We start from the raw sequence: 22,143 nt of genomic DNA, 5'->3' as shown, positions 1-22,143 counted from the left end.
AACACCCACATCCACTGCCCCAGCACTACAATAATAATACCAACCTCCACTGCCCCAGCACTACATCAATAACCCCACCTACACTGTCCCAGCACTACATCAATAACACCCAAATCCACTGCCCCAGCACTACATCAATGACACCCACATCCACTGGCCCAGCACTACATCAATAACACCCACATCCACTGCCCCAGCACTACAATAATAATACCAACCTCCACTGCCCCAGCACTACATCAATAACCCCACCTACACTGTCCCAGCACTACATCAATAGCACCCACATCCACTGCCCCAGCACTACATCAATAACACCCACCTCCACTGCCCCAGCACTACATCAATAACCCCACCTCCACTGCCCCAGCAGTACATCAATAACCTCACCTCCACTGCCCCAGCACTACATCAATAACACCCACATCCACTGCCCCAGTACTACATCAATAACACCCACATTCACTGCCCCAGCACTACATCAATAACACCCACATCCACTGCCCCAGCACTACATCAATAACACCCACCTCCACTGCCCCAGCACTACATCAATAATACCCACCTCCCCAGCACTACATCAATAACACCCACATCCACTGCCCCAGCACTACATCAATAACAACCACATCCACTGCCCCAGCACTACATCAATAATACCCACCTCCACTGCCCCAGCTATACATCAATAACACCCACATCCACTGCCCCAGCAGTACATCAATAACCCAACCTCCACTGCCCCAGCACTACATCAATAACCCCACCTACACTTTCCCAGCACTGCATCAATAGCACCCACATCCACTGCCCCAGCACTACATCAATAAAACCCACATCCACTGCCCCAGCACTACATCAATAACACCCACATCCACTGCCCCAGCCCTACATCAATAACACCCACATCCACTGCCCCAGCACTACATCAATAACACCCACATCCACTGACCCAGCAATACATCAATAACACCCACCTCCCCTGCCCCAGCACTACATCAATAATACCCACATCCACTGCCCCAGCACTACATCAATAACCCCACCTCCACTGCCCCAGCACTACATCAATAACACCCACTTCCACTGTCCCAGCACTACATCAATAACACCCACATCCGCTGCCCCAGCACTACATCAATAACACCCACATCCACTGCCCCAGCACTACATCAATAACACCCACATCCACTGCCCCAGCACTACATCAATAACACCCACCTCCACTGCCCCAGCACTACATCAATAACACCCACATCCACTGCCCCAGCACTACATCAATAACACCCACATCCACTGCCCCAGCACTACATCAAAAACCCCACCTCCACTGCCCCAGCACTACATCAATAACACCCATATCCACTGCCCCAGCACTACATCAATAACACCCACCTCCACTGCCCCAGCACTATATCAATAACCTCACCTCCACTGCCCCAGCACTACATCAATAACACCCACATCCACTGCCCCAGCAGTACATCAATAACCCCACCTCCACTGCCCCAGCACTACATCAATAACACCCACCTCCACTGCCCCAGCACTACATCAATAACACCCACCTCCACTGCCCCAGCACTACTTCAATAACACCCACATCCACTGCCCCAGCACTACATCAATAACACCCACATCCACTGCCCCAGCAATACATCAATAACACCCACATCCACTGCCCCAGCACTACATCAATAACACCCACCTCCACTGCCCGAGCACTACATCAATAACACCCACATCCACTGCCCCAGCACTATATCAATAACACCCACATCCACTGCCCCAGCACTACATCAATATCCCCACCTCCACTGCCCCAGCACTACATCAATAACACCCACATCCACTGCCCCAGCACTAGATCAATAACACCCACATCCACTGCCCCAGCACTACATCAATAACACCCACATCCACTGCCCCAGCACTACATCAATAACACCCACATCCACTGCCCCAGCACTACATCAATAAAACCCACATCCACTGCCCCAGCACTACATCAATAACACCCACATCCACTGCCCCAGCACTACATCAATAACACCCACATCCACTGCCCCAGCACTACATCAATAACACCCACTTCCACTGCCCCAGCATTACATCAATAACACCCACATCCAATATATATACTGTAGGTTTCCTCCTCCAAACTATGTTCATCATTACATTATTAGCCCCCACATATAATACAGAGAATAGATTACATATGTAGCCCCTATAATATAATTATAGGCCACATCAGCGCTTGATTATATTAATAGTTTCCACATTCAATAAAAATCCCCAAGTTATATCAATAGACGCTTTGGGTATGAGATGCTGACAGTCCGGATGCCGCTGGTCAGACTACCAACAGCGGCATCTCAACAGTGAAGATCCCGACAGCGGTAGTATAATAGAACTAACCCTAACCCCTACCCTAACCCTCCCTCCTCAGTGCCTAAACCTAACCTTCCAATCCCCACACCCTAAACCTAACCCTCCCCCCTTAGTGTCTAACCCTAACACTCCACCTAGTGCCTAACCATCCCCTAACCCCCGATACTTACCTTCGGGATGCCGGCGGTCGGGATCCTGGTGCATTCCGGCACCAATATTTAGACCGTCGGCACCCCACACGCTGGGAAGCTGACTACATCCCCAATAGACAATACCAGACCACATGTTACAATAATAATTATAATAGCTACCACTACATCACAGTAATGCCCCCATTTCCACATTACATTAATACCCCACCACATACTTATCATAGGCTGCACTATAGATCACTGTTGAGGAAAAAATACGTCTTTAGCTGCCTTCTACATGGTCACTGCTTTCTGGGGTACCAGGTACCAGCCCCGTACAGTATCTTAAAGGGTGGATTGTGGGATGGCCAACACTGAATGGTCGTCGGAGGAGGAGAAGACAGAGAAACAGAGGGTGAGGGAAGGTTCAAAGGGCAATATGGGGGAAAGAACAGAAGGGAAGGGGAAGAAAGGAACATGAGGGGTGCTATCCTCAGAAAAGCTATGTTAACATACAGCATATTAATAAAAGTACTGACAGTGAAACAAAAAATAGAGTTAGATCTGTAAGTAGGAAAAAAGAGAGATTGAACAAAAAATGACAGACGATAACAGAAGACACATTACATTCACTAATCCTATTGCTTTGGGTGTGAATAGAATTATGCTGTAGCCTGTCGGTCCGTATTCAATTATCCTAGTAGTGAGGATTAGCTGTGATTCTGTGCCCGGGGCTATTCAATAGCAGCCCTCCACCTAAGGCTCGAATATAAATCTGCGTTAAGTTGGTCTTTCTGCCCTTATCGCGGCTGCCGCAAACATATTAACCCATAGCTCCGTGTACTTATCCCAGGATCTATGGATTAACGCATTTTAACCATAGATTTACCGCACGAGGGAAAGGACTTGTAATTGAATAGCAACGGCTATAAAAGTCAGAGGCTACAACTCTTTTCCTTGTGCAGCAAGATAACGAGGCTAATTAAATCCAGTCCTTAGTCTCTTGACCCCTTTTTCCTCTGGATGCTACTATTATAATTATTGATACATTTTGGAAAAGCCTACCGATATACTGGGCAGCACTACAGCCCTAACTGTGTGGAGTTTGTATATTCTCCCTGTGCTTGCATGGATTTCCTCCGGGTTCTTCGATTGTTTTCCCAGACTCCAAAAATATACTGGTAGGTTAATTGGCTCCCAACAAAAATTAAGCCTAGTGTGTAAGAACAGTATGTGCGTGTACATGTGGTAGGGACATAGGACCTCATTCAGAGTTGGTCGTAAGCGGCCGCTCGGTCGTACGCTTCACGACCGAGAAACTGAAAAAGGAAGCAATCGCACAGCCGGTCGGTCGCAACCAAAGTGACGCCCATACGTGAACAATGCACCTCCTCTAGCTAGCGAGTGATAGCAACTAGCGATCGAGTCAATCGCTGTATGTTAATTTTCTTCTGATGGTTGCGGCCGCTTGTGTTGTGTTGATGCCCACATGTCATGTTTCCATGCTCTTTCGATCAGCTTGTTACCAGCTTTTATTTATACATTTATTTATTCTTATTATTCGCTAATGCAAATGCAACTGAATCAATTACAAGCCAATTAGCAGTGTTATTAGCTACAACAAATGATTATTAGCTGATTACATTGCATGGCTCAGAAAAGAAACATCAATCCTAACATCAGTCACATTTGATAGTATCGATTGTGCTCTGGGGCTTGAGAGAGCACGTACCGAACCTCAAGCTGTACGATCAGCCAGGCCTCGAACCTTCTCGCAGAGTGACGTTTTACTACTTCCGGCCTTCTATGTCGGTCGTAGCAGGTAATTTATGTACACCCCTAAAATGCCCTCAAAACGCTGAGGCACACCAGCGTTTTCAGACCACCACCATCAACACCCACAAACGGCCTTTCATATCAATCAACTCTCGGAAGCCACTTCCTGCTCGTAAGCCGTATGCTCTACAGCATTTTGGATCGCAAGGCCTCATACGCACATGCGCACAACTAACCATGCGCATGCGTGGTTTTGAAACATCGGATGCGTACGACCGAGCGGCCGCTTACGACCGACTCTGAATGAGGTCCATAGATTGTAAGCTCCACTGGGACAGGGACTGATGTGAATGGACAAATATTCTCTGTAAAGCGCTGCGGCATATGTGTGCGCTATATAAATAACTGGTAATAAATAAATACTGATATACTGATAGTGTCAGTAGAAATATTGTCCTTCAGTAAAGGGTTGTAAAACCTGCACGGTAGGCCAGTACTTTTAGTATTACAGTATTAGAAGTACAAGAATAACTATTGTGTAGCTGGGAACGTTTCTGTGATTTCATCATCAAACTAATTTGTAATTATATATTTCAGGGCATGTGCACATTACAGATTTTAACATAGCCACAATTCTCAAAGGAACAGAGAAAGCTTCATCCATGGCAGGGACAAAGCCTTATATTGGTATGTAAGTGATTTGCATATATACTCTATTTGCTGTTTTCCTAATAAAATGTATTTGATTTGTGGACATATAATGTATACAGTATATACCTGTATAAAGACATGGTTTGTATCAGTGGGTGTTCCATAAGCAGTTGTAGATGTGAAGGCAAATATTCAAGATGCATAGAAATGACGATGTATTGGATGTTTATCAAATAAAGTAAAACATACTTTGGGAGATGTACTATGGGCCTGATTCAGACCCGCTCACGAGCGCATTGCGCTTGAAAGCGGGTCGCTGGCCGGGCAGTGTGCCTCCAAGTCGCTCTCTAAAGTTGTGGGTGGTCACCCACAGCTTAGCGAGCGGCCTGGAGGCCGGTAAAAAAAAAACGGCCCGCCCTGATTCAGAGCCTCTGAATCAGGGCCTAAGGCCCTGATTCAGACCCACTCGCGAGCGGCTGTCCGCTCACAAGTGGGTCGATGGTCTGCACTGCGCATGCGCACGACGGAGGGAGCTCCGTCGTGCGCATGCGCGAGACGCGACGAGCAAAGGACTTTCCTTCGCTCGTAATGTCTGATCAAAGGGGGCGTGCTGTCGATGTTGATTGACAGCACGCCCCCTTTGGTGGGCGTGCCGGGGGCGTGCCTGCCAGACGGAGGCGTTCCCAAGGGAACGCCTACCGTCAGAAGCCGGCCCCACTGACATCACTGATAGAGCCAAAATCACTCCTGGCCTTGCGGTTGAGAAACTCAACCGCAGGGTTCTGCTCGCAGTGGCGATGGTCGCGATGGTCAAGACCATCGCGACCATCATCCTGCACGCTCGTATATGCTGTGGGTGGTGACCCACAGCTATACGAGCGTCCAGGAGGACGCTCCATATTTATGGAGGTGGGCCCTGATTCAGAGCGTGCGCTCTGGTCAGAGCGTCCGGCTCTGAATCAGGGCCTAAGTCTTAAGGTGCCTAAACACTAGACGATTTTTGCATGATTTGGCCGATTCTGACGCATCGGAACCAGGGCCGTAACTATTGTGGTGCGACTAGTATCTTGGCGCAGGGCACCGCAGGGCAGGGGGCGCTATTTGGGCCTGTCAATTTTCCTGTTTATTATCATTCCCACTTGTAGCTTCCTCTTCTCCCCAGCATCTCCTGGCCTCCCCTATCTCTTCCCTGGTCCTTCCCCATGAGGCCGTGGCCCTTTTTCAGGTGCACTATCCAATGTCTCTATTTAAAAAATGGGGGGGGACGCCAATGCTCTCTCTGGCACAGGACACCAAAAAGTCTAGTTAGGGCTCTGATCGGAGCAACAAATCGTGTAGTGTCCACGAATGATAATGATCCCGATGTGCAGTCCTGCGGGTCGTTTGTTGTATCTTGGGATCTTACCTACATGCAGTAAGATCTGGCAATCTCATTACCGAAGCACTGGAAATCGTTAAGGACGCACTATAGGTAGTTGGTCAGATTGCACAGTTTAAAGCACGATATCGCATGTCCGGGAATGCCGGGCAGTTGCCGGGGAGATCAAGGGAAATCGTTGACGACATCGCGCAGTTTGCTAGTCGTCTAGTGTGTAGGCACCTTTAGAGAGAGAGAAAGTTCACAGTAATAAAGTGTCAACCAATCAGCTCCTAACTGTCACTTTACAGGCTGTGTTTGAAAAAAATGACAGTTAGGTACTGATTGGTTGGTACTTTTTCTCTCTCCACTTTATCTTCTTCCAAAGCTTAGGACTTGATTCAGACCCGCTCACGAGCGTATAGCGCTCGCAAGCTGGTCCATGGTCGGCCAGTGTGCACGCGCGATGTGTGCAATGCGCGTGCACGAGCCCCGGAGCAAGTGAGAAATCACTCGCTCCGGGGCTCAATAAAACGGGGCAGCTGTCGATGTTGATCGACAGCTCGCCTCGTTTTGTATGCGGGGAGGGGGGGTGGCTGGACAAACGGAGGCATTCCCGAAGGAATGCCTGCCGTTTGTGGGCGGCCCTACTGACATCATTCGTGATGTCAAACAGTTAAAAAATAAAAAAAATGTGATGTACTTATGTAACACACCTATTGGTTTTCACATACTGCTCACCTGGGACGTCTTGTTAATTCCATTTGAATAAACAGTGTCATTAGTCTGGGGTTCATTAATTCACTTACTACTAAATTGTATTGGCCTTTTGTCTGGAGCAATCACAATGTTATACTTCTATTTACAGAAAACCGGTGACAGTCACATCATTTATATTTAGGATCTATAGACAATTAAGAACATTTTAGTGTCTAGACAAGGCAGCAGATATTGTTGTTGGTGGGGGGTTACTCCTGATCAAGACTGACACTGTGGAACAGGCAGCAACTTGTGCTGTTTGCCGACATGGTGTCATGGTATATACAGTGAAGATGGAAATACTATTGTAGAGATATCATGTAATTGCCAGGGATACTGAGGGGGTAAGGGTACAGGCACAAATTATCTGGTCACACGAAGAGGTGTAGCAAGGCCCCCATGCTTGGCCATGCATTGCCAACCCATTACTCGTCTTTTAGCAGCCCTAAAAACAGATGTATTTTTTTATATAATCAGAAAGGCAGACATTGGATACAGAATGATACTTAGGATGTGGTAGTGTATGGAGTAGTGATATTATGTAGTAGAAGTACTGAGGAGATACGTGTGTGGCAGTATGATATACCCAGTATGAGTAGATCTATGTGACGTACATCCTGCCCATGGAGGGTGCACTTCATTGACGGTATAGCACGCAGGCAGATCATACAGAACATGGTATAGGAAGAAGAATAAGTAACTTACTGTATATGATGTAATAAGATACTAACCAGATATTCGATGTAATGGGGTACTGAGTAGAACTGGAATGTAGTAGAATACTATGTAGAGATATAATATGGTACGTAAGGTTTATGTACATGATAGATTTACACTGAACAAGCAAATACCACGTTATAAAGGAAGACTAATGTGAAATATATCTCAGACAAAGAGGTGAAGTAAATTAGCCACGATAAACCATTTATGCGTGTAATGTGACTTTTTATCAGCGATGCGAATTTCAAGCTATTCAATTAGCCGCGTAAGTTAACCTGCGTTAATTCTACATAGCATTTAGCGCAACTTAGTTTTCAGGTTAAAAGTTGGGGAAAATCTCTATTTTAATGTACAAATGTAAGGATTTGGGGCCTGATTCAGTACAGATCACAACTGCGAATGCAATAGCGATTACACATGCGGTGTCACTGTGAAGATATGCTAATCCACTGCGATCGCTATGCCGTCGCAGCCTAACATAACTACGCCCACCTTACCTTACACACATTTACTTAGCAAGACTGCAAAACCATCGGTAACATCGAGTACCATCGCAGCCTCACGCACAGTTGCACAAGCTCTGACCTTACTCAGGAATTGCTTACTTCATCGCACGCAGTCAGTACACAAGCTGTGTATGGCATCGCAATGGCTAATTTATGCACGCCCATGCTACGGCGTTCAAACTAGGGGTGTGCACCGGCCACTTTTCGTGTTTTGTGTTTTGGTTTTGGATCTGGATCTTTCTTCGTGTTTTGGATCTGGATTGGTTTTGCCAAAACCACCCTTCCGTGTTTTGGGTTCTGGGTTTTGTGTTTTGGATCTGTATTTTTTTGAAAAAAAGCATAAAAACAGCTAAAATCACAGAATTTGTAGGTTTTTCTGCTCCTATGCTATTATTAACCTCAATAACCTTAATTTCCACTCATTTCCAGTCTATTCTAAACACCTCACACCTCACAATAGTGTTTTTATGTCCAAAAGGTTGCACCGAGGTAGCTGGATGACTATGCTAAGCGACACGAGTGGGCGGCACAAACACGTGACCCATCTAGGAGTGACACTGCAGTGGCAGACAGGATGGCAGTTAGAAAAACTAGGCCCCAAACTGTACATAATGCAAAGAAAAAAAGAGGTGCAAGATGGAATTGTCCTTGGGCCCTCCCACCCACCCTTATGTTGTATAAACAGGACATGCACACTTTAACAAATCAATCATTTCAGCGCCAGGGTCTGCCACACAACTGTGGCTGAAATGATTGGTTCGTTTGGGCCCCCACAAAACAAGCTGGCAATTAATGTGTCCCTGCACAAACTGGCTCTACGGAGGCAAGATGTCATCCTCATCCTCCTCATCCACCGATTCCTCACCCTCTTCAGTGTGTACATCCTCATCCTCACAAAGTATTAACTCGTCCCCACTTGAATCCACCACCACAGGTCCCTCTGTACGTTCTGGAGGCTGGTCTCCCTGGAAGAGCTGATAATTCATTTTGATGAACATCATCTTCTCCACATTCTGTGGAAGCAACCTCCTACGCCTTTCGCTGACAAGGTTCCCGGCTGCACTAAACACTCTTTCGGAGTACACACTGGAGGGGGGGCAACTCAGGTAAAATAGAGCCAGTTTGTACAGGGGCCTCCAAATTGCCTCTTTTTCCTGCCAGTACAGGTATGGACTGTCTGACATGCCTACTTGGATGCTGTCACCGATGTAATCCTCCACCATTCTGTCAATGGTGACAGTATCATATGCAGTGACAGTAGACATGTCAGAAATTGTTGCCAGGTCCTTCAGTCCGGACCAGATGTCCAAACTTGGTCCTGCCTGCCCTGCATCACCGCCAGCGGGTTGCTTAGGATACCTAAGTTTTTTCCTGGCAGCCCCAGTTGCGGGAGAAAATGAAGAAGGAGCCGTTGACGTGTCACGTTCCGCTTCAGCTGACAGTGTGTTCACCAGCAGGTCTTTGCACCTCTGCAGGCTTGTGTCGGCCGGAAAGAGAGACACCACATAGGCTTTAAACCTAGGATCGAGCACGGTGGCCAAAATGTAGTGGTCTGATTTCAACAGATTGACCACCCTGGAATCCTGGCAAAGCGAATGAAGGGCTTCATCCACAAGTCCCACATGCCGAGCGGAATCGCTCCGTCTTAGCTCCTCCTTCACTTTCTCCAGCTGCTTCTGCAAAAGCCTGATGAGGGGAATGACCTGACTCAAGCTGGCAGTGTCTGAACTGACTTCACGTGTGGCAAGTTCGAAGGGCTGAAGAACCTTGCACAACACGGAAATCATTCTCCACTGCGCTTGAGTCAGGTGCATACCCCCTCCTTTGCCTATGTCATAGGTGGATGTATAGGCTTGTATGGCCTTTTGCTGCTCCTCCATCCTCTGAAGCATATAGAGGGTTGAGTTCCACCGCGTCACAACCTCTTGCTTCAGGTGATGGCGGGGCAGGTTCAAGAGTGTTTGCTGGTGCTCCAGTCTTCGGCACGCAGTCGCTGAATGGCGAAAGTGGCCAGAAATTTTTCGGGCCACCCAAAGCGTCTCCTGCACGCCCCTGTCGCTTTTCAGAAAATTCTGCACCACCAAGTTTATTGTGTGAGCAAAACATGGGACGTGCTGGAATTTGCCCAGATGTAATGCCCGCACAATATTGGTGGCGTTGTCAGATATCACAAATCCCCAGGAGAGTCTAAGTGGGGTAAGCCACTGGGCGATGATTTCCCTCAGTTTCTCTAAGAGGTTGTCGGCGGTGTGCCTCTTACTGAAACCGGTGATACACAGCGTAGGCTGCCTTGTAACGAGCTGGCGTTTCTGAGATGCTGCTACTGGTGACGCTGCTGCTGTTGCTGCGTAAGGTGATACATCTACCCAGTGGGCTGTCACAGTCATATAGTCCTTAGTCTGCCCTGTTCCACTTGTCCACATGTCCGTGGTTAAGTGGACATTGTGTACAACGGCATTTTTCAGGACACTGAGGACACTTTTTCTGACGTTTCTGTACAGTCTCGGTATCGCCTGCCTAGTGAAGTGGAATCTAGACGGGATTTGGAACCGGGGACACACTACCTCCATCAATTGTCTAAATCCCACTGCACTAATGGCGGATACCGGACGCACGTCTAACACCAACATAGCAGTCAAGGCCTCAGTTATACGTTTTGCTTCAGGATGACTGCTGTCGTACTTCATCCTCCTCGCTAAGGACTGTTGGAGGGTCAATTGTTTAGTAAAAGTAGTGGTGTTCCTACTTCCTCTCTGGGATGATGAACGACTCCCAGCAGCAGCAACAGCAGCAGCGGCAGCAGTAGGCGTAGCAATGCAGGATCCTCCGGAGGAATCCCGGATAGGAGAGTCAGTCATGCCAGTGACATGGCCTGCAGGACTACTTCCGATCCTGACTAAGGAGGAAATTGACGAGGAGGGAGTTGACGGTGTGGTTTGCAGGCGCTTGGATACAACAGGACAATGGGATTTAGGTGTCCCTGGACTGCTTACGGTCTTAGCCAAAGTTTCTGAACTTGACAGTAACTTTTTATGAACGCGCTGCAGGTGCCGTATAAGAGAGGATGTTCCTAGGTGGTTGACGTCCCTACCCCTACTTATTTCACCTTTACATATGGTACATATGGCAAGACAGTTGTTGTCCGGATTTGGATAGAAATATTGCCAGACCAAAGAGGTGGAATGTTTGGTCTTCTGCCCAGGCATGACCGTGATGGGCTTTTTCATCCCACGGACAACAACTGTCTCCCCCGGACCCTGATTTAAACAAACCACATCACCATCAGAATCCTCCTCGCCAACTTCCTCCTCAGCGCCAGCTACACCAGTATCCTCATCCTGTTGTACTTCAACAGTGACATCTTCAATTTGCATATCAGCAAGTGGACTGTGGGTGCTCCTTTCAGCACTTGCAGGGGGCGTGCAAATGGTGGAAAGAGCCACCTCCTCCCGTCCAGTGCTGGGAAGGTCAGGCATCGCAACCACCACCACACTTGGACTCTCCTTGGGGATTTGTGATATCTTCTTAGAAAGCACAGTTCTTCGCTGTGCTTTTGCCAGCTTAACTCTTTTGATTTTTTTAGTGGGAGGAGGGCTTCCATCGTCATGTGAAGCTGAACCACTAGTCATGAACATACTAGGGATTGACCTTAGCCGTTCCTTGCCACTCCGTGTCGTAAATGGCATATTGGCAAGTTTACGTTTCTCTTCAGCTGATTTAAATGTCTTTTTCAAGGTCATTTTCCTGAACTTTGCCATTTGGGATTGTATGTGCCCTCTACTATGACATTGGGCATCGGCCTTGGCAGACGACGTTGATGGCATGTTATCGTCTATGTCATGACTAGTGGCAGCAGCTTCAGCACTAGGAGGAAGTGGTTCTTGATCTTTCTCTATTTTATTTTTATCGGAGAAAGTTTGGTCCTCCATTTATGTTATATCGATTTGATATATACGTGCGGCTAAACACAGAAAATAATTTTTTTTTTGGTTTGGACTGGAGTGTACTTTCGAGGGTTACAGCACCCTTAACGGTCAAGCCAGCCGGCCCTTTACTTATGACACAGGCGCACGCTTGGCACTACTTTGTTGATGCACATGCGGCTACTGCGCACACAATTCACAAACACAGAAAATAATTTTTTTTTTGGTTTGGACTGGAGTGTACTTTCGAGGGTTACAGCACCCTTAACGGTCAAGCCAGCCGGCCCTTTACTTATGACACAGGCGCACGCTTGGCACTACTTTGTTGATGCACGTGCGGCTACTGCGCACACAATTCACAAACACAGAAAATAATTTTTTTTTGGTTTGGACTGGAGTGTACTTTCGGGGGTTACAGCACCCTTTAACGGTCAAGCCAGCCGGCCCTTTACTTATGACACAGGCGCACGCTTGGCACTACTTTGTTGATGCACGTGCGGCTACTGCGCACACAATTCACAAACACAGAAAATAATTTTTTTTTTGGTTTGGACTGGAGTGTACTTTCGGGGGTTACAGCACCCTTAACGGTCAATCCAGCCGGCCCTTTACTTATGACACAGGCGCACGCTTGGCACTACTTTGTTTATGCACGTGCGGCTACTGCGCACACAATTCACAAACACAGAAAATAATTTTTTTTTTGGTTTGGACTGGAGTGTACTTTCGGGGGTTACAGCACCCTTAACGGTCAAGCCAGCCGGCCCTTTACTTATGACACAGGCGCACGCTTGGCACTACTTTGTTGATGCACGTGCGGCTACTGCGCACACAATTCACAAACACAGAAAATTATTATTTTTTGGTTTGGACTGGAGTGTACTTTCGGGGGTTACAGCACCCTTAACGGTCAAGCCAGCTGGCCCTTTACTTATGACACAGGCGCACGCTTGGCACTACTTTGTTGATGCACGTGCGGCTACTGCGCACACAATTCACAAACACAGAAAATAATTTTTTTTTTGGTTTGGACTGGAGTGTACTTTCGGGGGTTACAGCACCCTTTAACGGTCAAGCCAGCCGGCCCTTTACTTATGACACAGGCGCACGCTTGGCACTACTTTGTTGATGCACGTGCGGCTACTGCGCACACAATTCACAAACACAGAAAATAATTTTTTTTTTGGTTTGGACTGGAGTGTACTTTCGGGGGTTACAGCACCCTTAACGGTCAAGCCAGCCGGCCCTTTACTTATGACACAGGCGCACGCTTGGCACTACTTTGTTGATGCACGTGCGGCTACTGCGCACACAATTCACAAACACAGAAAATAATTTTTTTTTGGTTTGGACTGGAGTGTACTTTCGGGGGTTACAGCACCCTTTAAAGGTTAAGCCAGCTGGCCCTTTACTTATGACACAGGCACACGCTTGGCACTACTTTGTTGATGCACGTGCGGCTACTGCGCACACAATTCACAAACACAGAAAATAATTTTTTTTTTGGTTTGGACTGGAGTGTACTTTCGGGGGTTACAGCACCCTTTAACGGTCAAGCCAGCCGGCCCTTTACTTATGACACAGGCGCACGCTTGGCACTACTTTGTTGATGCACGTGCGGCTACTGCGCACACAATTCACAAACACAGAAAATAATTTTTTTTTTGGTTTGGACTGGAGTGTACTTTCGGGGGTTACAGCACCCTTAACGGTCAATCCAGCCGGCCCTTTACTTATGACACAGGCGCACGCTTGGCACTACTTTGTTGATGCACGTGCGGCTACTGCGCACACAATTCACAAACACAGAAAATAATTTTTTTTTTGGTTTGGACTGGAGTGTACTTTCGGGGGTTACAGCACCCTTAACGGTCAAGCCAGCTGGCCCTTTACTTATGACACAGGCGCACGCTTGGCACTACTTTGTTGATGCACGTGCGGCTACTGCGCACACAATTCACAAACACAGAAAATAATTTTTTTTTGGTTTGGACTGGAGTGTACTTTCGGGGGTTACAGCACCCTTTAACGGTTAAGCCAGCCGGCCCTTTACTTATGACACAGGCGCACGCTTGGCACTACTTTGTTGATGCACGTGCGGCTACTGCGCACACAATTCACAAACACAGAAAATAATTTTTTTTTTGGTTTGGACTGGAGTGTACTTTCGGGGGTTACAGCACCCTTAACGGTCAAGCCAGCCGGCCCTTTACTTATGACACAGGCGCACGCTTGGCACTACTTTGTTGATGCACGTGCGGCTACTGCGCACACAATTCACAAACACAGAAAATAATTTTTTTTTTGGTTTGGACTGGAGTGTACTTTCGGGGGTTACAGCACCCTTTAACGGTCAAGCCAGCCGACCCTTTACTTATGACACAGGCGCACGCTTGGCACTACTTTGTTGATGCACGTGCGGCTACTGCGCACACAATTCACAAACACAGAAAATAATTTTTTTTTTGGTTTGGACTGGAGTGTACTTTCGGGGGTTACAGCACCCTTAACGATCAAGCCAGCCGGCCCTTTACTTATGACACAGGCGCACGCTTGGCACTACTTTGTTGATGCACGTGCGGCTACTGCGCACACAATTCACAAACACAGAAAATAATTTATTTTTTGGTTTGGACTGGAGTGTACTTTCGGGGGTTATAGCACCCTTAACGGTCAAGCCAGCCGGCCCTTTACTTATGACACAGGCGCACGCTTGGCATTACTTTGTTGATGCACGTGCGGCTACTGCGCACACAATTCACAAACACAGAAAATTATATTTTTTTTGGTTTGGACTGGAGTGTACTTTCGGGGGTTACAGCACCCTTTAACGGTCAAGCCAGCCGGCCCTTTATTTATGACACAGGCGCACGCTTGGCACTACTTTGTTGATGCACGTGCGGCTACTGCGCACACAATTCACAAACACAGAAAATTATTTTTTTTTTGGTTTGGACTGGAGTGTACTTTCGGGGGTTACAGCACCCTTAACGGTCAAGCCAGCCGGCCCTTTACTTATGACACAGGCGCACGCTTGGCACTACTTTGTTGATGCACGTGCGGCTACTGCGCACACAATTCACAAACACAGAAAATAATTTTTTTTGGTTTGGACTGGAGTGTACTTTCGGGGGTTACAGCACCCTTTAACGGTCAAGCCAGCCGGCCCTTTACTTATGACACAGGCGCACGCTTGGCACTACTTTGTTGATGCACGTGCGGCTACTGCGCACACAATTCACAAACACAGAAAATAATTTTTTTTTTGGTTTGGACTGGAGTGTACTTTCGGGGGTTACAGCACCCTTTAACGGTCAAGCCAGCCGGCCCTTTACTTATGACACAGGCGCACGCTTGGTACTACTTTGTTGATGCACGTGCGGCTACTGCGCACACAATTCACAAACACAGAAAATAATTTTTTTTTGGTTTGGACTGGAGTGTACTTTCGGGGGTTACAGCACCCTTTAACGGTCAAGCCAGCCGGCCCTTTACTTATGACACAGGCGCACGCTTGGCACTACTTTGTTGATGCACGTGCGGCTACTGCGCACACAATTTACAAACACAGAAAATAATTTTTTTTTTGGTTTGGACTGGAGTGTACTTTGGGGGTTACAGCACCCTTTAACGGTCAAGCCAGCCGGCCCTTTACTTATGACACAGGCGCACGCTTGGCACTACTTTGTTGATGCACGTGCAGCTACTGCGCACACAATTCACAAACACAGAAAATAATTTTTTTTTTGGTTTGGACTGGAGTGTACTTTCGGGGGTTACAGCACCCTTAACGGTCAAGCCAGCCGGCCCTTTACTTATGACACAGGTGCACGCTTGGCACTACTTTGTTGATGCACGTGTGGCTACTGCGCACACAATTCACAAACACAGAAAATAATTTTTTTTTTGGTTTGGACTGGAGTGTACTTGCGGGGGTTACAGCACCCTTAACGGTCAAGCCAGCCGGCCCTTTACTTATGACACAGGCGCACGCTTGGCACTACTTTGTTGATGCATGTGCGGCTACTGCGCACACAATTCACTAACACAGAAAATAATTTTTTTTTTGTTTGGATTGGAGTGTACTTTCGGGGGTTACAGCACCCTTTAACGGTCAAGCCAGCCGGCCCTTTACTTATGACACAGGCGCACGCTTGGCACTACTTTGTTGATGCACGTGCGGCTACTGCGCACACAATTCACAAACACAGAAAATATATTATTTTTTTAGCACTTGGGGGGAGCACCCCTGATGGACAGAGCACCCCCTGGACAACACTACAGCACCCCTTTAGGACTGGGACACTGCACAGGACTTTGGAGTGGACACAGCCCCTATGGAGAACTGACTGCACAACACTGTCCAGCCAGCCCCTATGGACTTTGAAGTAGTGGACACAGCCCCTATTAACAACAGCAGCACAGCACAACACAGCCAGCCCCTATGGACTTTGAAGTAGTGGACAACAGCAGCACTACACTACACTACACTACACAGCCCTAACTCCCACCCTCCCTCTTCACTGTCCACAGCCGAGTGAGAAAATGGCGCCGACGCGGGTACCTTATATAGGATCCAAAACCCGCGAGACTCGGAAAGCGGGATGATGACGTTTTGCCTCGATTTCAGATCCGAGTCAGGCGGGAAAAGTCGAGCCTGACTCGGATCTGCCTCGGATCGGGGGGGCTCGGGGGGGTTCGGATTTCAGAAATCCGAACCCGCTCACCCCTACTTAAAATGAAACAGATATCTACTTACAGACATTTTTATGCACCCCAGATTTATCTAGAGCATTTACTTTGCAGAAAACCTTATTGATTCCTATCATTTTTCACTGTTTCTTAAAATGCATTATAACAGCCCTTGACACATTTTAAAACACTTTGCTTTTGGCCACTAACAGACGTCTATATTTTTATCCAATATTAGTTTGCATTTTTTGGGGGGTACAGGTTGATTTCCCCATTTTCTCCTGCACTTAACATGGTTATTACCAGGAAGAATTACAGCACGAACGCCAGAATAAGCCTTTTCCAATTGAATTGCGTGTTAAGCGGAACCGTGCATATATGTGTTGTGTGAAATTATGTGATATGCACATAATTTAACACGTGATAACATTTTTATCAAGGTTAACTGAATGTGGCCTGAAGATTTAAAGCCTGACCTTGATTCTCAGAGAGCAGATGTGGTTTCCTCAGCCTTGATGCTCTGTTCTGTATCTATCTATAGTATTTGTAATATAAAATATAGCATTGATGACTACTCTCCTATGTACTTTTCTTTTACTTAATAGATAATTATAATAGCTGTGCTGGCTAATTTTATAATTTTCTGCATATGAGCAGCATGTCATTAACGTGTTTAGGCGATAGAAACTTCTGCTTATTAATACTGGTGCTATATAAACAACATGTCACTAACTCACTACATCAGATTGCTCTCTGCGGAATTGGCATTTGACGGTTCATGAAATATAGAATAAGATATCACTTTCTGCAGGCAATGAAAGCTTTTGTACTATAACATCATCTACTGTTTTCATCAGTGGTATTGTTTCTGAATCTTTCACCATCGCCAAAGGAACTAAGCACGGTTGTCTGCTCTAGTCGCTACCAAACCTCTTTAAAGAATTGCCTGACTTTGTTTCCCTCTCCGGATAATCTTCGGACCTTTTCTGTGAATGGGGAACTCTGCCAAGAAGTAAATAGCACTGTCACAGTATTGACACACATTGAGTTTTCTTTGGTAGTGGTCCCTCAGTGATGTTATGAGGATGCTTTTTTTTTTCCACATCAGTCTGTCATATCAGTATGGATGGTGATGCAGCGATATGTAAACTGTCTTAAGCCTGATAATGACTTCCAAATGGGGGGTTACCTTTCTAAAATCAGGGTGGTGCAAGCTAGCACCTCTTTTGATAAGTTAGAATGAATCCATTCAGGGAGCTAGTGTAATAATTCCAGAATTGTATTTCAATAAACCGGACAGTGCAGATGATGTACCCAGTTACAGTCAAAGGTTTGGTACCTGGATAGGTAATGGGATGTAGTCATAGACCTGGGAATACCCTGCCCCGAAGAAGAGGTTCCACCCTCCCAATGCCCACTGTGCCTTTTCTTATGGGCAGTGTTGGCTCACACTAGCATCAACAATGCAACAAATGCTGACATTAAAGTAAAACGTTGCAAGTCTACATTAGCGAATAGGGACTACACTAGGAATTATTTGTTGCTGCATGAAGTCCTGCCATTTGGACATTTGGTGGAGCCTTCTTACTGGGATCCAAATGCTCCTTAGAGCAGTGTACAACACAGATCACATTGCCATTGCCTGTATATAAGATCTTAATGTGTCCCATCAATGGTGGTGAGAATGCTCTGCCTCCAAGAAGAGGTTCCTCCATCCCAATTCCCCCTGGACCTCTCCTTTGGGCACAGATGGCATCAGCAATTCAAGAAATGCTAGTATACAACAATTTTAAAGTAGAACATATCAAATCAACATTAAAGAATAAGAATTACACTACAGTGGGAAATTGTTTCCCCTGCTGGCTGTCATCCTCAAAGCTATACAAGCACAAATGCCTCCATTTGAGTGTGACGTTTCTTGCGCAACTACTGCTGCTATTTGAAGTCCTGACACTTGGACATATGGAGGAGCCTTCTGACTGGGGTCCAAATACTACCTAGCATTGTAAGATCACATTAGTCACACATCGGGGTCTGAAACCCTATTACCATGTCCAGCAGCATCATGTCATTTCCATCTGTGTCCCTCCTGGCCACAGAAGGTCCATGCTAACCAACCACATATGGGATTGATGTTCTCTTGTGTTCTTTCCCCATGCATCTGTAACATGGGTGCTGCCATCTTGGTTGCGATCACATGACTGTCCTGAGCATTCTGATTCCAGCAACATTGGCCACCTGCTTCACGCAACCTACCAGCACTCAGAATACCACATCTAAATGTGGACTTGCACTGTGAACATTGCCAGATCTACTACTTTATTCAGAGAACAGTACCCTGGCTCCTGGCCTGTTTGCTTCTTGCAGCTGTTCCAGTTTCTACTTTCAGCTTTACTACAAAAGTCTATACTTGTCCACCACAAGTTTCCATCATTGCTCCACACCTTGCTTTACTCCAGATGCTATCTCCTTGCAGTGCAAATTACTACCAGCACCTGTTACCTGCTTCCAGTCTCTAGCATCGTTACAGCACGTTCGTGTCACCTGTTGCTGGCTGTGTATAATATTCAGTTAAGGGCCCCATCCCCTCGGCAATCTGCCAATTTCCCAATCAGACCGGAACTGGAGACTCGCCGGTCGGAAATGCTAACTGAAGGCCATCGATGAACGCCGATCCGTCAGGGAATCGGTGAAATTCTACATGTTAAAAAATCTCTGATTTGCTAATCATGATCATATTTTCGATTTCACCAATGCACCAAGCCCGGCGTCTGGGGATCGGCGAATTTGCCCAATCTGTCGTTAGTGTATGGGGGCCATTAAGTCTCAGGCTTTTATTCCAGGTTGTGCACTTCCCCAGCACACTTCAGCATCAGTTCCTGTTCCAGGTTGGACGCTTGACACCAAATGCCAGCATCCGCTCCAAGTCGTGCACTACACCCAGCAAGTGCCACCATCTACTCCAGGTTGGGTGCAAGATCCAAATACATCTTTCATCTGCCTCAACAGTGCATTATATTTGTTAATACTGACCTATCAGTCTCCTGGTGCCCCAGTGCCTGCTTGCTCTTGTCAGCCTGATCCAGTCTGTGCTTTCCAACTTGAATCTCAATAAATCCAGTTCCAGTGAGCCTTCATACTCCAGGCCGCAAGGCGGCTAATCACCCTGCTAGGTATCCTTGTCCCTATTCAGGGGTGCATGGGTCCAGGAGTTTTCTTGTCATCTAGAACCGTTTCTGAAGTGGACAGTCTGCTAGTAATTCTGTCTGACTCGCACAGTTGTGGCAGAGATTTTGTTCTCTCCTTGAGCCTATTCCTGAATCATCACTAGAGATGTCAGTGGGGCCGGCTTCAGACGGTAGGCGTTCCCATGGGAACGCCTCCGTCTGGCAGCCACGCCCTCGGCACGCCCACCAAAGGGGGCGTGCTGTCAATCAACATCGACAGCACGCCCCCTTTGGTGCGAGACCCGGAGCGACGGAGATCCCGTCGCTATCCGGGTCTCGCGCATGCGCACGACGGAGCTCCCTCCGTCGTGTGCATGCGCAGTGGGGCAACATCGACCCGCTTGAGAGCGTCCTTTGCTCGCGAGCGGGTCTGAATGACCCCCTTAATCACTACTCTGCATGCTCCCACCTGTCGCATACTACCTGCGCTCCCCTATACGTTCCTGGCTGGATCTGGTACATATATTTTATCAGCGCTGTGTACCCGTTATACATACCTGCTGCATTAACCCTGTGTCATTCTGTAAACCTGTTCTGTTAATAATAATAATAATAAACCTAAGACCTGATTATGTTATCTACCGTGTGGACAAACCTCCATCAGACACCACTGCCACCTATATCAACTATGGGACCTGTTAATAAACAGCAGACAGTGCAATACTGTGCGGAGTGGCAGATACACTACCTGTACACACTGCCATGCTACCCTTCCACACTCTATATCACCTGAGATACTAGAAACCACAGTACCTAGGAATTCCACTACTTCTCTTAGTCCCTCAACCGTTGTGTGATTCCTATATCCATGGATGGATTGTCAACTTTATGTGGCCCTGGAAAAAAAAATCTGAAAGTCTCATATAGTTGGGACCAAATCAACTAAGCACGGTGGCAATACAAAAATAGGCTTAGGGCCTGATTCAGAGCCGCTCGTATGCGTCCGCTCGTTCGCTCCGAGCGATGTTCGCACATCTGCGCATGCGTATGGGTTTTAGTACACATGCGCCAACCAGTCAGTGCGGTCGAAAATCGTGTGCTCGCAAAATAGCGAATGCCTGCTACTTTGAGTTACAGAATGAGGCGTTTGTGGGTGGTAACAGGTGAAGGTGCTTGAAAACGGGGAGTGGAGATCCGAACGCAGGCATGCCAAATGGTCAAAACGGGCGTTTTAAGGGTGTGCATAATTAACAAAGCAGCGTCATTGACCACGTCACTTGGTTGTCTTTTAGCCTGAACTGCTCGCATGATTGCGGTAGGAAAACCCAACCACAAGCACTGCGAGCAGTTCATATGCCTTTCGATGTACTCGATTAATCAAATAAATAGCAGAGGTGACGTAGGATGCGAGCGGCCAGGGGGCGTTTTTCCCAAAATAGTGAGCGCATGTTTCGTTTGCTCGTTCAGACATAGAGGCGTCAACAGACCGCAAAGAGCGAGCGCTTAATTTAAATAGTCAGCCCCTTTTTATGAACGAGCGAGCGCAAATAGCGTCCGGCTCTGAATCAGGCCCTTAGGCAAGGGATAATGGTGTGCTAACTGTCGTGTTAGACGAGGCCAAAGCAATATGCAATGGTAGGTGGAGTCAGAACAATAGCAGGCTGTTTAAGGACTATATACAATACATGGAGCATCTCAGCTACAAATATACAACACAGATAACATACCAGACACTGCGATACAATATTGAGAGCATGCCGATGACCATACAATACACAAAGACCACCCTTGTTACTGCTATAGAATACAGCATTCTTTTGACAAAATACAGAGAACATCCCACTACGGCCCCTAATTTTGCAGGGTATGTATAATCTCCCTGTGCGTGCGTGGGTTTCCTCCGGGTCCTCCTGTTTCCTCCCACACTCCAAAAATATACTAGTAGGTTAATTAGGTCCCAACAAAATTAACCCTAGTGTGTAAGTGTGTGAGCATGTGGTAGGGAATATGGGCCTGATTCAGAGCCGCTCGTAAGCGGCCGCTCGTTCGTTCCGACCGATGTTCGCACAA

At 47.1% G+C, this 22,143-nt stretch overlaps 1 protein-coding gene across 1 annotated transcript in view; it reads left to right on the top strand.

Moving 5' to 3' along the window:
• Positions 1-22,143, top strand: part of STK32B (serine/threonine kinase 32B) — a 281,505-nt gene that overhangs the window by 161,233 nt on the left and 98,129 nt on the right. The window contains exon 6 of the mRNA XM_088463551.1: positions 4,896-4,985. Coding sequence (XP_088319677.1) covers positions 4,896-4,985 — 90 coding nt within the window. The remainder of the gene's footprint in view (positions 1-4,895; positions 4,986-22,143) is intronic.

Source organism: Taudactylus pleione, unplaced genomic scaffold (genome assembly GCF_031769625.1).
Source record: "Taudactylus pleione unplaced genomic scaffold, aTauple2 ptg001408l, whole genome shotgun sequence".
NCBI classification, from domain to species: Eukaryota; Metazoa; Chordata; class Amphibia; order Anura; family Myobatrachidae; genus Taudactylus; species Taudactylus pleione.
This window is presented reverse-complemented; position numbering and strand designations above follow the sequence as displayed.